The 14,825-nt window shown below is 37.5% G+C and overlaps 4 protein-coding genes across 6 annotated transcripts; 1 reads left to right on the top strand and 3 right to left on the bottom strand.

The window, feature by feature from the left end:
- Positions 1-3,362: 3,362 nt before the first annotated feature.
- LOC124404776 lies at positions 3,363-4,030 on the bottom strand. The gene has a single exon (XM_046879160.1). The coding sequence runs from the start codon at positions 4,028-4,030 to the stop codon at positions 3,851-3,853; it is 180 nt and encodes a 59-aa protein (XP_046735116.1). The 3' UTR covers positions 3,363-3,850.
- Positions 4,031-4,103: 73 nt separating this feature from the next.
- On the bottom strand, positions 4,104-5,398 carry LOC124404775. The gene is made up of 3 exons (XM_046879159.1): positions 5,293-5,398; positions 4,472-4,687; positions 4,104-4,306 (listed from the first exon to the last, which is right to left on the bottom strand). The coding sequence occupies exons 2-3, from the start codon at positions 4,659-4,661 to the stop codon at positions 4,104-4,106; spliced, it is 393 nt and encodes a 130-aa protein (XP_046735115.1). The 5' UTR covers positions 4,662-4,687; positions 5,293-5,398.
- A 1,468-nt stretch (positions 5,399-6,866) lies between these two features.
- On the bottom strand, positions 6,867-9,016 carry LOC124404777 (tRNA:m(4)X modification enzyme TRM13 homolog). The gene is made up of 6 exons (XM_046879161.1): positions 8,775-9,016; positions 8,490-8,686; positions 8,212-8,397; positions 7,536-7,775; positions 7,182-7,446; positions 6,867-7,090 (listed from the first exon to the last, which is right to left on the bottom strand). Exons 1-6 carry the CDS (start codon positions 8,963-8,965, stop codon positions 6,901-6,903), a joined length of 1,269 nt encoding a protein of 422 aa, XP_046735117.1. The 5' UTR covers positions 8,966-9,016; the 3' UTR covers positions 6,867-6,900.
- Positions 8,992-14,017, top strand: LOC124404770 (zinc finger protein 345-like). Of its 3 annotated transcripts, none has more exons than XM_046879145.1 (4): positions 8,992-9,408; positions 9,711-9,847; positions 9,923-10,269; positions 10,363-14,017. In XM_046879145.1, exons 3-4 carry the CDS (start codon positions 9,964-9,966, stop codon positions 12,358-12,360), a joined length of 2,304 nt encoding a protein of 767 aa, XP_046735101.1. In that variant the 5' UTR covers positions 8,992-9,408; positions 9,711-9,847; positions 9,923-9,963; the 3' UTR covers positions 12,361-14,017. The 3 variants fall into 3 exon arrangements, with proteins under 3 accessions (XP_046735101.1, XP_046735100.1, XP_046735102.1); XM_046879144.1 differs by having other exon boundaries at positions 9,711-9,854; XM_046879146.1 differs by lacking the exon at positions 8,992-9,408 and adding an exon at positions 9,447-9,607 and having other exon boundaries at positions 9,711-9,854.
- Positions 14,018-14,825: the final 808 nt, after the last annotated feature.

Genomic DNA, 14,825 nt, shown 5'->3' with positions numbered 1-14,825 from the left:
AATAAAAATTAACGATGCAATAAAAATTAGCTCTGGAATCGTTTCAGTGAATTACGAAGATAATAATTATCGCAAACGGTATATACATAATACGTATAGTATATATATATTTTATTATAATTTCATCGCGGAACTTTTGTCTAATTATATATTATATATACATGTATATATGCATATACGATCTTCCGTTATTATATAATTATTATTCATTCATAAAGCGAGATAAGTGAAAGTGAATTAAAAGAAAACTTGACAGAAACACCCGTTCGTGGGTATGAAAAATTCCATGTAAGGATCGAGATAATGTATAATATCCTTAATTTGCAAAAAACGTAGAGACGGGCAGACATGCAGGCCATTGCAATGATTAGTCTGACGATGAATTGCACCCACTCTAATACCATATCATCAAATAATAAACCTACACATAGCAGTATACCTAATAGTATACCTATACACTGTGTAATAAAAAATAGGACAAACTCTCCGTTGGTATAATAGAATGTAAGGTTATCATCAGACTTGGTAACACTGACACACCTGCATTTATAACATTATTATACATATAGTATCTACCTTACACATAATATACCTAATGTACTACATAATACACTAATTACGATGGTTAATTATATCATTAAACGTCTATTTAAAATAATACTTATACAATATACCGTGTGTCCACGAGGAAATTGCGCATCTTACGCGCGTGCGTCAAGTTGTTAGAATTTTATTGGCCGACAGTTAGCACCTGACTGACCAGCTGACGCAATACCAATCGCGACTGTCAGAAAATGTCCCTAGGAGCCCTCCGTTAGTTATAGGTTCCTAGGGACATTTTCTGGTAATCGCGATTGGTACTGCGTCAGCTGACCAATCAGGTGCTAACTATCGGCCAATGAAATTCTAACGACTTGGCGCACGTGCGTAAGGTGCGCACTTTCCTCATGGACACACGGTATATATATATACATATAACACAAGCGAAAGGACAGGAAGAAAAACGAAAAACACTATGTGCTTCACATTATTAATACATGCAAATACACGGCATATAAGAATATGTAAAATTCTTTGTGTTGTGTTATTATACACAAACCCACACACAGATATATACACATAAACAAACACACACACACACACACACACATATATATATATATATATAATCAATACGTAACGCGTACATGAGAAAAGTATTTGAAAAAACAAAAAAGGTATTTAAAACAAAAAAAAAACAACAACAAACAAACCAAAAATATAAATAAATAAATAAATAAATGAATAAATACAAAATCTCGATGTGTTATTGCCGCGTTGTAACATATAGCGTCAATCATAGAGCGTATGTTATTATTATTGAATCGTAGAAAAAGTTCTTAAATTGTGACGATTTATAATATTATATACATAATTATATACATCTGTAATGGTTAGACTTCTTTTTTTTTAATTATATATATGATGACATTAAAGAAAAGAAAAGAAAGGTTAAAAAAAAAAAAATAAAAAAAAAATAAAATAAAACAACACTTCTAATCGTACACTTCGATTTAATGCTCCGATTATAGATATAATGTATTATTAATAACATAATAAATCATGATTATATTTCATTTCTTTCGTTCATATTATTATTATTATTATTATTATTATTATTTTTGTTGTTGTTATAGGGAATACATATATTGGTCGCATTGTATACATCTATATTATTTAATATAGATGTGTATATGTCATGGGGTAATGTTTTCTATAACATGCATATACACACGTGCAAATACATAATAATAGTAATAATAATGATAATGATAATATTGTTATTATTATCATTGTTGTTATTGTTGTACCGTATAATTAACGCGATACGCAACGAAAATTTTAACTATAATACGAAGAATATTTTACTTTTAAACCGAGCGAGAAGGATTTTCCACTATTGGGAATTTTTCATTATTCAATATACTGACCTTTCATTTTTGTTTTCTTGTTAACTTAAATTTCTCTGCAAGATAATTATGTACGAATGGAAAAATTTGGAAAATATTTATACCTACATTTTGTATTTTTACGTGCAGCTCGGTCGGTCAGTTTCAATTAAATATCGAGCTATTAATGTATATTATATTAAATTAATAATGTTGTTATTATTTCAGAAGAAGAAGAATGAAGAAGATTTATAGACTAAGGAAAAAAAATAACTTTATGCGCTAACGCGATAGTTTTCGTGATACTGATACGGTTTTAAATTAACTCTGGCTCTGGCAAAATGACTGTCTGATAAAAGTTTAAGATAGAGAAGAGAAAAGAGAATAAAGGAAGAAAAAAGAAAGAAATTTTAAAGTTGGAAATGAAAAAGTAAAATTTTATCGATATATTAAAAACAGATAATAAATTACGTTTTAAGGGAGGTACATACGTACATATTGTAATCGTTATCATCATTATTATTACTATCACAACACCTGTACATCGATAAAAATTCAATATTGTCAATAAAAGTAAAAAAGAAGAAAATAAGAAAATAAAAGGGGAAAAAAAATACTGTATAAATAACGCGAGTAATGTTTTTTCAAATTTTTAACTCACCTATTTCCATCCGGTTCCTCTTACTAATATTAATTTTCTTTCTTCTTTTCGATATTGCCATATTACATCCAGCGATTATTTTTCCTCGCAGTCAGTTTTTGTTCTTTACAGAGTCCCATCGACGACACAATACAATATTAATTTGAAAAATATTTTAAACGAAATTGTAAATTATAAAGAAACTTACGAAATTTTCGTTTCAAATGCATAGATTCAGAAAAAAACGAAATGATCGATTGATCGATTGAATTTTACCGATTCAATCGAGACGTGTTCGACTATTTTGGTACAAAGCGGAGTTATGGAAGAATTTTTCAATCCGATAATAATCAGTAATTGATAGTCATTATATTTTATTGAAAAAATTTCTCAAATGAATTTGTGACAAATATATATATTACAATATATAATAATATTATATATAGTGTAAATGTATAACTATTGTGTTACATACTATTCATGCGTACAATTGATAGGCTTAAATGTATTATGTATGTGTTATTCATACATATAGCGTTAAAACTAACGATGTATAAATATAAAAACTATTGGACGGATGCGAATCATCGATATATCGATAAGTCTGTATGACTTGTTGACATTCTGATAAATTTGTCGATAGATGCTATATCGAATCATATTTTGTCATGACGAATAAAACGTCAGACTTAAAAAAATGGAGAAAAATTTATTTGGATATGTTAGACTAATTTATCAGAGTATCCTTGGACGAGATTCTTATAATATGTATAATACGATTCATGTTTTTACTATAATTAGATTGGAATGATTATTCAGGTCTGCGGTATAAATTGCAGGTCGATTTGTACCCTCCATCGTCGGTTATAAAAACGTGGAATATCATTTTGGTTTTATAAAAAATGAAGAAGAAAAAATGAAAATCGCGTACGTTGAAATTACAATTTAAAATTAAAATGTCAAAATCATTTGGTGGTTTGGACGTTTTTGGACGGAATGAACTGTTAAAAGTTCTAAAAAACGCGAGTACGTTAAAAGTTTTCTGCCAACATAGAAAATTTAAGCTTTCATTATTAACACGATGGCAGTTGCTTTTGATTAGTTTCGAAGTATATAATAACATAATTCTACACATAAAACAATAATATACTGAGTAAAAATTGAGATATAATTTTTGTAAAATCTTCGAATTAGAAGTGTGTGTAAAATAAAGCTGCGATGAAGTTAGACGGATAAAAATGGGGAAAAAAAATTACAAAAAGGGAGTAAAATACTGAAAACATTACGCCATCGAGATTGATATTTCTCGAGAATAAGACTTGGCCTCCCATTCCTGATCGGAAGGCAGAGGGACGTGTCTGGCATTGAACAAGCGAGGACCGTACTTCAATATTATCATTATTACGCCTACTATGAACATTGTCAGGCAGGCAGTGGCTGGCCAAAAGACGTGAAGAGACATTGTCAGGCAAATAAGCTCAGCTGCAAACGAGTCTCGAGTGATTTTAAGCGCAACCAAGGTCAGACGTGGATCCTTATATCTCGCTTTCCCTCTTCTGCAGTCCGATATATTCCTGCGACTGCGGTATCCCCTGGATATCAGGCTCCCGATGGTGATACTGAACTATCTGTTCCTGGTGCCGCGTGTAAGTCGTCAGTCCAGTTTCCAGCTCTGTGAGATCCAACGGTGGATTTTTATGCGGCGTATTGGTCCAGACAGACTGTATCCATCGATTTCCTGCAAAGATCAACGAATCATTTCATAAATTATCGCGTTCAGCGCTAGATTCCAGAGAGAAATTCTTATGTGCAGATTGTATAGCTAGATGATGGGTTCCTTGTTGAGATTGAAGTCTATGATTGTATTGTATACGACTAGAAATGATTATTTTTCTCTGCTTACCGGTGTGGCGATTTTGCCAGTAGCCACGCCACGGCGAACACCAACAGAATATGACGTTCAGTGTAAATAGGACAGCACCGATAACCGAGCAAATAGTAATGGCGATGTAGAACGGGGTAAAATCGCCGTACTGGTGCTTAGTGAAAAACGGATTATCCAGGTACGCCTTCCGATCTTCTAGAATTGACATTTTACAAATTTACTACTCACTTACTTCTGAAAAAGAGAGAAAAATGGGACTAACTTCAGTACAACAAACATATATCACCCAAATCACTGAATTCCTTCGTTAATCAATGTGGAAAAGGGGTGAAATTTCATTTTTCGAAAGACAATATAATCCAACAATAACAACAACGTGAACGTAAATCGGTGCGTATTTCGATACGGATTGTTGAACCAATCTTGCTCAATTTATATTCAACGCGCAGAGGCGTGGCACACAAGCGTTAACAATAAACGGAACGAAAAATGCTGAGCCGCGCTGTTTCGAATCACGATTTAGACCTAAAGAACCGATTTCACCGATATAACGAAGCTTGTTCACATGTGTTCGAAGCAAATAAGGAATTTCGCATGTTTCCAATCGAGACTGAAATATGATTGTTCATCGTTTCTTCAGAAGCGAAAGGGCAAAGCCTGCCAGGCAAACGTCGCCGCCGAACGGATTACAGTTATGCATACATAGAAGTATATACCTACATACCGTAGTAACGGACACGCGTAGTGAATTCAAATTTCGAAAAAAGTAACCGTGGCAACGGGGAACCACTGAGACTAAGAGGAAAAGGTTTTCACTGTATTTTCAATATCAAACTTACCGAATATCAACAATACTCGACGCACACGTTTCACCTCACGATTCGACGGTGTTTTCTCGACCGTCTAAGTATGTTGTATCGAGTCAGTCGCAGGTGGTTCACGCCTTTCGATGTGTGCGTCGGAGTGACTCCTGCGCTTGGGTGGGGCGGAAATTTCTCATCAACGAACTGCTGGAACGATCACTGTGGATTACTGCTTCAGCCGAGAGAGATAACTCGCAGGTGAAGTGTTGTCTCTTTCTACTAACTACAGCGCATGCGTGGGACAGTCTAATTAAAAATCTAATGTCAGTGTTTTTGAAAGAAAACGCGTGCCCAAGGCGTATATTAGCTTTTTTAAAGACTGTGTCGGTGCGAGAGAGACTGCACCTCATCTCCGAGCTGTAATATCTAAAAACCAGCCGTATAATGGGCCATGCAACAGTGCTCTTTCCAATTGTATTATAGTTCAGTGGGCGAAAGTTTTCTCAACGCTGTACGAGTATAGGGGCCGTGTGCGAAATTAACGATAGCGCTAAATCGATCATATATATTTGTCTGAACAAACGACGATCATTTTCCCCTGACTACGCCAGTGACTCAGTCAATCATAAGGCTGCGTGGCTACGTCAAGGCATGAAATCAACTAATCGTTTTGAATAGTCTCATTATTGGGACAGTGAGTAACGGTTTACTCGGTATTTTGGGAACTATTATAACAACTGATAGCGTAACAATTAACCTTCACTTTTCTTACGCCCGGAAGAAGCATTTTTTGGCTACAAATATTTGTTGTTTCGGTAAAATAATGAGAAATAACCGCCAGACGACTCAACGTTAGTGCAAGTCCCGTTGATAGGGAAAAATTTGACCACTCGCGGCGCTACTTGTACTCGCGCTCAGTCCCTTTACCCATCTGTAATACCGATGGCCCCTAATAAAAACCACTTAATTTTAGAGAAGCTGATTACAAAAGACCCAACTCTGGCGTCACGATTATAATCCGAGTAACTCTACGGACTTCGATGATAAAACGATTAATTTCTATGCATAAGCATAGTAGTTGATTGTTTTGTCGTCGGAGACCGTAGAATTACTTGGATTATAATTAGTATCACGCTAAAGTTAAGTCTTTTGTAATCAAGCTCTCTAAAGTTGAGTGAAATTTATTAAGAGCCATCGATATAGTATACATTCTTTACAGTTGCGTGAAAGGGAAGGGATCCAGAGTCGAAACCCCATTGACGTGGCACCGCGAAGTCCCGTGGCCACCTAACCGTGTGTAATACAGAATGAAACCTCAACTATACACGCGCATATAAGATATAAAATGTTCCGCACTTTTACAGCCCTCCCTGGTGATAAGAAGGAGATGAAAAGTTGATTCATTCATTGCTGCAAGTGAATATACGCGTCTCAAAATCCGTCACTCATTAGAAGGAATTCTTGTTTGGCTTCACGCAATAAAGATACGCCTGCGCCGTTGCGCACAGGCAAAATGCAATGCTCGGGGGTTTGCAGGGTTGCCTACCTCCCAGGCTTGAACAGATTTCGAATTGATATGTGATGAAAGAGAGTTACATAGAAAATTCGACACGGATGAAACGGTGGTAAAATTTTATTAACTGATCATTTTGTCGTAGATTTTCGCGTCGCTACGATGCACATATTTTCCAGAGAGACATCAGTAGAGGTGTAGTTTATCAACTGACAATCGAAGCCGGCGTTCTTGAGGTACTCGACACGACCCCAATTCAACAAGGTCTTCACCTTCCTACCGACAGATTCGCGTTTTTGGAGTAGTCGAATCGAATCGGAACTGAAAACGCCAGAAAATTGTTTTGTAAATTCAAGATGAGATCATTGTGCTTTTTGGCGTACTCGTTGAATGACTATTCCGAGGAATTTACCAATCCTGATCACCCGCGCTCCCATTATCGTGCTCTGTACTTTGAACACTCCTACTTTTTCCAGACCCGCATGTTGCCCAGCTGGCGATACTGCAGAGTATCGAAAACTCCGATGGAGTAAAGCCGCATGTCTTCTCCAAGTAGTCTTTGCCAACGTACGGCTTATACTCGCACCTGTGATGACAGCAGAACGCGACCACCATACCGCCCACATGGAATTCAACTTCGCAACGCATCGCTTGAACTAAACAGCGCATTGTCAAATCTGCGAAGTAATTGTTCAGTATCGAATATCGCCTGGCATTGTTCAATATTTAGGATATTCTCATCGGTATAGTAAATGGATAAGCATACCCGTGGCGGCGCCGCAAAGGTGCTTGGCTATACCAACTTTGTTTTTAAAGTGCTCTATTTCCTTCACAGAGTTCAAGGCAAGATCTGCGATGTCTGCTCTGACTCGTATAACATCTAGGCCGATTGTTTCGTTTTTCAATTTATTGTCGCTTTTGTGTCGGTGGCTTGAACGATCGACTAACATGACGGCGGAACTTTTTTGCTCCTTAATTGCCTGTGCTAGCCAGTACGTTAGTTTGCCTAAAACCAGAATAAACTACGTCACTGCGAAAACGAAGGGTTATTACCGGTGTGAACTTGACATATCCATTGTCAGCATCTCAAAAATAAACGGTACTTTTATAAGCACTTGGATTAGTTCTGTAGTTCATGATAAATTTAAATAAGATTTCTGTTAATTTTCAACCAAAAGAGGGATGTATAAGGAATGAGATAGAACTCATCGGGTGAATGTTACATTCAACTCGGATGATAGAAATCCACATGGATGTTTCAAGATACAACGCGAATTGAGCATCTCATTCCATATGCACCCCTTTTTTCATTGAAAATTAACAGAGCTCTGATTCAAATTTATCATGAACTGATCCAGATGCTAATAGAATTTGAGTTTACTTTTGAAACACTGACGATTAAGATGCCGCGTCCACACCAGTGAGAATATTATCCCCTTCACCTTTTCCTGCTCCAAATTCGATGAAACATGTATTATCACGAACTAGATCAGCTCTTTGCAGATGGGCGATTAAAGATGCATTCTGAAGCAAATGTTTTCTAACATCTTTGCCATAGGTGTCATTTTTCAATTCATCTTCGAGGACCGAATGAGCAAGTATTATTTCAGGGATGTGCGGCATAGATTCTGAAAATCAGGTAGGAATGTCAGCAACAATGCAAGAGAATCACCGTGAAGTTAAGACTCCGGAGATCGAGCAAAGATATTAAAAAACCAACCATAAGCAGCATCGATTTTTTGCAAAACTCTATCCAAGGTGGAATTGTCGAGTTGTGATAGCGGAACGTGAGGCAAGGTTTCGGTACCAGTTTCCCCGCAATTGATTCCTTTGACTATATAGTCAGGCTGCGCATCCTTCAGCTGTTTGACGTTGCAAACTTTAAGGTGCTTGGCAAGTTTAGTTGCGTAACAGGTGCTGGAAAGATTCTATAAATTTTATGTGAAGTTGGTAAAAAAAGACGATGCGAAATGAAACTGAACAATTTAGGATTAAAATCACGTACTGAGTCGGATCCAACGGACACGCTACCCTCTTTCGATTTGCTTTACCAGCTCCGGTGCTTTCAGAGGGAGATTCTCGCTCCTGCGGAAGATGCTCGCCACAGTAATTGCTGCCTTGTTTAACGGTCATTCTGCAGTGGCGTTTTTTCCGCTTCACGAAATACTGACAGGTTGACAAACTCGGGTTCGACATATTTGCAGGGGCACTTTATAACTGTTATGATTATGATAATTTTTAATTTTGAGGTTAGGTCGGTAAAACAGGGATCTAAATTGTTCACCGAGAATTCGGCGGAGGCAGTTTTCATCGAAAATGACAGATGCCGACTCGGGTAAAAAGCCTGTTCTCAACCTTGAGGAAGAAACATAATAGCAGAGGTGCTTGAAGAAGCCATTGAACAAAAGGAAGAGGCTCCAAAGAGGTGTCAAGAGTGGATTTGGAAGATTGCGAAGCTCATTGCGGCGGTTATATTCGCGCTACTCCTTCCATTCGAACTATACGAGGATTCGGCGGGCCGGCCAATCCGCACCTTCGAAAACCTCGATCAGTCTACAAATGTTCGGTTCGTCTGGGCATCACTGCTGCTACGTAAACTCGAGATCGTGACACGTTCACGCGGCGTCGGATGTTTAAAGGTTGAGAACCCAGTATTTTTAACACTAATTTCATTTTTCAAATATGTTTATTTTCACGCTAGTTGGAAATTTTCAAATTTACTCTATACCCGAGGCTCGCCTTTTTGTCGAATCATTTTCGCTAGAAACATGCCAAATTCTTGTCACATTTTCCTTGTTCCGTAGACCGTCGAAGAATTGCTTACTATTGTTGGTAAAGGTAATACATAATCTCTTGAAGAATGTCGAGGCTTTTGTTGTATCGACAGTTAGCCACGCTTCGTTGAGACTATTCCTGATGCGGAATGACTGAATTCCTCCAGGTGAATCCGTGCGACGAGAAGCTACCGGAATCAAGGATTTCCAGATAATCTCATCACGTGTCGATAAGCTCAACGTTGACGCTGAGACATGAATCGACCATTCAACATTCACTAGCTGAAACAGCGATAACGGAAGAGTAAGAAGTGAATTTTCATTTGGACAAAAGACAAAGATTAAGTGCTCGTGAATAATTGTTGAATTTTGTTCACAGAACCACCGCGCTTGTCGCACAGTTCCAAATTGGAAAAGACAATGAATTCAAACTACTTTGACTTGCCGCTTAATCTGGACAGAGCGTGCAGAGTGTGTCTTTCGGAAAGTACAAACTTGTCGCCATTATTTTGCACCGATCCCGAGGCGAGCGAACTTTCTGGGCTTTATCAGAAAATAGAAGTTTGCGGCTCGATAGAAGTCCAAGAAGAAGATGGGCTGCCTTCGCTGATCTGCGATGTCTGTATCTACAAGGCGACTGTAGCGCACGAATTTCGACAACAATGTCAGAACTCGGATGCTCGATTGAGATTGTATTACAATAAACCGGCAAAGTCCAACGTTACGGTTGGTACATGATTCCGCTATTTTGCAAAAATTGTAATGATTAATATCGTATTGCTCGTGTTTGTTAGTAATTGCAGATTTTACATTTTCTAGGATTCGAGCACACAAACTGAACCGCAAACGCGAATTATTCTTACAACCAAGACTACAAATTCTCCAGGGAACTACTCCGTGAAACAAGAAATGCAGACGGCAGGTTCACAGGACTTTACAACGTCAGGAGAGCCTTTTCAATCGGCTGAGTCGTGCGGAGCTGAAAACAAAATGAGGGAAGGAATAGTGGAGGAGAATAAAATTTTTAATATATGCAATATTGGATTCGACGTAAACAAGGGTGACGAAAGAACCGAGACGTTAGAAGATGACACTCGTCACTCTCCATTTCCGCAAACAGATTTAGAGGAGTCTGGCGATGTGGGAACCGGGCCGTCGCTAGAGAGAATAGAGGAGCAAAAAGAGGCATCAGAATTGCCTGACGTAAAACCAGACGAAGCTAAAAGTACAGAAATGTCGGAAGAGGATTATCTTGTTGAAAGTTTGTTAAATGATAACGCAGAAGGAGAAGATGTACCGCTCATACAACGGGCGCAAAATATAAAGGCGAAATCGTTGCCTACCAAGAGTTACACCGACGACAATTGTAACGACGATTATGAAGACGAGGCAAATAGCGACAGCCAAGATTCTGATTCAATGAAATTTAAATGCAAAGTGTGCGAGAAAAGATACGCGACGCAGAAAGGCCTGAAAAAACATTCCCTCGTTCACGAAAAGCAACACAAATGTGACATATGCTTGAAATTGTTTTACAAGCTAGAAAATATGGAAAAACATAAAAAGATACACGTCTCCAAACCGCACGCGTGTCAACTGTGTCACGCCTCTTTTTCAAAGTCACAGAGTTTGGTACGCCATCTGAAGTCTCACACGGAGAAAGTAAACGACATTATAAAACAAATCAAGATCGACGATCCGATCGAAGAAAAACACCCGATAAACGAGCTTGAAAACGAGGACGATACAGACGACGCGAGCGAAACTAACGACGAACCTGACGAATTTGAAAATGCTCCAGAGTTGTATAAATGTCAATCTTGCAGCCAGTACTGTTCGACGTTGAAAAATTTAAAGAGACACAGTCTTGTTCACGGAGAGAAAAAATATTCTTGTACCGTTTGTAAAAAATGGTTTTTCCGACCTGACTCACTGAAAAAACATGCGGAAAAACATGGTCACGGACTGTTGGATAATCTAATGTACGATAACAAATTGTTTGATTCGGATGACGAACCGATTCCTAAAAGAAAAAGGAAACCAACTACGGATAGTGGGGAGAGCACGAGAAAAGAGGGCAGCGAGGAAGATGGCGGAGGCGAATACAAGTGTCAGCATTGCGATAAAATCATGGCGACAAAAAAAGGACTCAGACGTCACGTGTCGATGCACAAGCCAAAAGCCGAGCCGGCGACGTGCGAGATTTGCGAAAAAGTTTGCGCCAGCCAAGCCAGGCTGGCTCTTCATCAGAAGACGCATAATAAACCCAAGGAAAAAGTACCGCGAGAATATCTCTGCCATATTTGCAGCAAAGTATACCCGAGCAATTCGTCGTTAACTTATCACGTGAGAACGCACACAGGGGTAAAGCCACACGTTTGCAAGATATGCAACAGCGGTTTCACAACAACGACCAGCCTAGCAAATCATCTTCGCATCCACACGGGGGACAAACCATTTGTTTGTCATGTTTGTAGTGCCGCGTTTGCTGTCAGCTCGGCCTTCAGAAGACATTTGACTCGCCACACGGGTGAGGCAAATTATTTGTGCAAAACGTGTGGGAAAGCGTTCAAGAGACTTAGCACACTGAAGGAGCACACTTATACTCATTCCGGTGAAAAACCTTACATATGTAAAACGTGCGGGGCAGCCTACAGTCACAGCGGGAGTTTATTCGCCCATCAAAAACGCTGTCGGGCTCAATATGGAGAGATCGGGGTCCTCGAAGACCATCATCACACCGTCGCGCACCATATTCACGTTAATAATGTTCAATCTGCTGTTCGATCGCTTGCTGTTATTGGCCAGATGTTTTGAAAAGTCTTACTGCAACTTACAGAGATTAACTCGTCGATTGTTTTTTCCCTTTTTTTTTTTCTCTCTTTCGACATTAGTGTCTCAAAATCGTTGAATATTATGGAATGGTCATGAAATCTGAGTAACCTGAATATCTTAAACAATTTCTATTGAGTACATTTTTATTTTTGTCTATTTTATTATTTCTGGGTTTTTTTTTTAGTAACAACGAACTCATTTCGAGTAAGAGAAGGCGCGATAAGTTTTTTAGTCCTGAAGAACATCAGATCTCTCGGTTTTTGTGGCCAACCGAATACCAGCACTTGTGATAAATTGTCATATCCACGCTTATTGGAATAACTTCTTACCGAAACTGGTAAGAAAATTTTTATTGTCAACCGTACATTATGTATGCGTTCTCATTTTAGTTAACAGGAAAGGGTTAATTACACAACATTTTATAAATATTTGGTGACAAATAAGGTACTGGATACCGAATTGCATGCAACAACGTCTCAGCCACAACTCGAATTACTTTTGATTATAGAATTCTGAATCTTTTTATAACGTTTGAAAAAAAGCGAAAACCCACTTGGCAAATAATTGTGAATGCGGTATCATTCTAATCACGGATAAAATTCTGGTCGAATAGATACAGGTTCGAAGATACAAATATTTTTTATGTTAATCATACGTTTTTCAAAGAAATCAACATTTTTCACTGAAATAAGCACAAACTAAGAAGTTAAGCAATCTTAAAATCTATTGACGAGTGGGTCAGCCCCTTGGTACAAAGAAATTATTACCTCCTATTCGCAAATCTCCAGGAAGATCTAGCTTCTACCGTTTAATAATGAATAATAAGCTTGAACGGTGTTGGTGGCTTGATACTTCGAATTTTAACCCTTTCCTTTCAGAGCAATTCACAATTGGGTAGCAAAGCAAGTGCGTGATTTTTTCTTACGGCGATTCCGCAAAAAGAAAAAAGCAAAAGAAATAGAAAATATTTGAAAGTATATTTATTGAAGAAGAAATAAAAGTAAGTATTAAAGCGATCTATATTTCTGCAATATAGCATCATTTTTTGTAATAATAATTAAGAACGCCACTGAATATCGCAACCCAAGTGTGAATCTTTTGAGATATCATGTTATAGTTGTTAAGTAAGAAATGGTAATGAAGCGAACTTACGAATGTCTTGATAAGTTGTTAGAATAATGATGATAATAATAATATTCGTAATATAAAATTGCATAATATTTCTCTACCAATTATTATGTAAAATATAAACATACATATATCACTAAGCATTACACCCAAGACAGAATTGTAAATAAATATCTTTATATTTCATTTACCGCTAAGAGACTATTAGGAAAGTCTTTCCGAAAGCATTACACAATATCATCTAGTTTAGGTAAGCAGCTGTATATTAATTATCATTAATCTATAGTAGGCTGTGTACGTTTTCATTTGATCAGCGATCAATATGTATCAGGGTTATATATGTGTGGTGGTCATTGAATGCATGTCGAGAACGAATGTATTGGGTGAATTTGTAACGCTCTTTAAAGTTGCTACGAATATGAAAATTATATGAAAAAAAAATATCACTCAGCAACCGTATTATGTAATGTACAATAATTCCGTGTTGTTATTGTATGCGATTTTTATAAACATGCTTCAATAATACCGCTGTATTTTAATTTAATTTTTTTTTCGTCCCTCTGATTAGAAACAATCCAATCAAAGAATTTTATTACAATTAAATTTAATAATTTCAACCAATTTTCTAAGATAAATACAAGTATCGAATGCTCGTGTATTTAGTGCTGAACATTGAGTGACGACACGGTAAATCCGCAGCGTTTTGATGGAGAACAATAAATACGTATAGGAATAGCGATTTCAAATTCAAAGGCATGCGACTCACTCGTGCCGCTTTCTCCCAACAACAGCCCAGTTTCCACGCCTTTGATGAAACTTCTGTGCTGAAATTGAAATATAAAAATTAAGCTTTGAAATTAAGTCCGTTAAATAGCAGCCTATATTTTCCATCGCTACACTTTGTGTGCTTGCGTGTGTAAAGGCGAGAATCCGCTTATCTGTAGGCAACTGGAGCTACATTCATGACACGGTTGCCTACAAATAGGTGGATATAGAATTCACAGAATTTTTTTCCAGCGTTTATGTCTTACCTTTCTGACCGTCACACCGTATCACGAAGAGTTTTATGTCTTTTCACAATCACGAATATTTTTATCATATTTAAAAGCTGTTTTAATAAGTACTCTGACATAATTATATAAGATCTTTACTGCACGTTATTACGTTCGAAAAATGACGAACGAACACTTCACACGCGAGTTTACAACCTTTGCAACGCCTTAAAAACATTTGAATATCGGGCCATAACGGATCACTCGATTGTTTTAACGTGACGTCACGAGTCCCGCCGAAACTTGATCAAATATTGTACCAGCACC

Source organism: Diprion similis, chromosome 3 (assembly GCF_021155765.1).
Source record: "Diprion similis isolate iyDipSimi1 chromosome 3, iyDipSimi1.1, whole genome shotgun sequence".
Classification (NCBI taxonomy): domain Eukaryota; kingdom Metazoa; phylum Arthropoda; class Insecta; order Hymenoptera; family Diprionidae; genus Diprion; species Diprion similis.
The sequence above is the reverse complement of the archived record's forward strand: the minus strand, read 5'-3'. Positions and strand labels throughout refer to the sequence as shown.

Bases quoted from the DNA above. Each gene is read 5' to 3' on its own strand.
- LOC124404770 (XM_046879145.1), top strand. From the start codon at position 9,964: ATGAATTCAAACTACTTTGACTTGCCGCTTAATCTGGACAGAGCGTGC. The intron at 10,270-10,362 runs GTTGGTACATGA...TACATTTTCTAG, and splicing joins CGGCAAAGTCCAACGTTACG to GATTCGAGCACACAAACTGA.
- LOC124404777 (XM_046879161.1), bottom strand. From the start codon at position 8,965: ATGTCGAACCCGAGTTTGTCAACCTGTCAGTATTTCGTGAAGCGGAAA. The intron at 8,398-8,489 runs GTTGGTTTTTTA...CCTGATTTTCAG, and splicing joins AAAAATCGATGCTGCTTATG to AATCTATGCCGCACATCCCT. The intron at 7,447-7,535 runs GTATGCTTATCC...ATTACTTCGCAG, and splicing joins CCTTTGCGGCGCCGCCACGG to ATTTGACAATGCGCTGTTTA.
- LOC124404776 (XM_046879160.1), bottom strand. From the start codon at position 4,030: ATGTCTCTTCACGTCTTTTGGCCAGCCACTGCCTGCCTGACAATGTTC.
- LOC124404775 (XM_046879159.1), bottom strand. From the start codon at position 4,661: ATGTCAATTCTAGAAGATCGGAAGGCGTACCTGGATAATCCGTTTTTC. The intron at 4,307-4,471 runs GTAAGCAGAGAA...TGATCTTTGCAG, and splicing joins CTGGCAAAATCGCCACACCG to GAAATCGATGGATACAGTCT.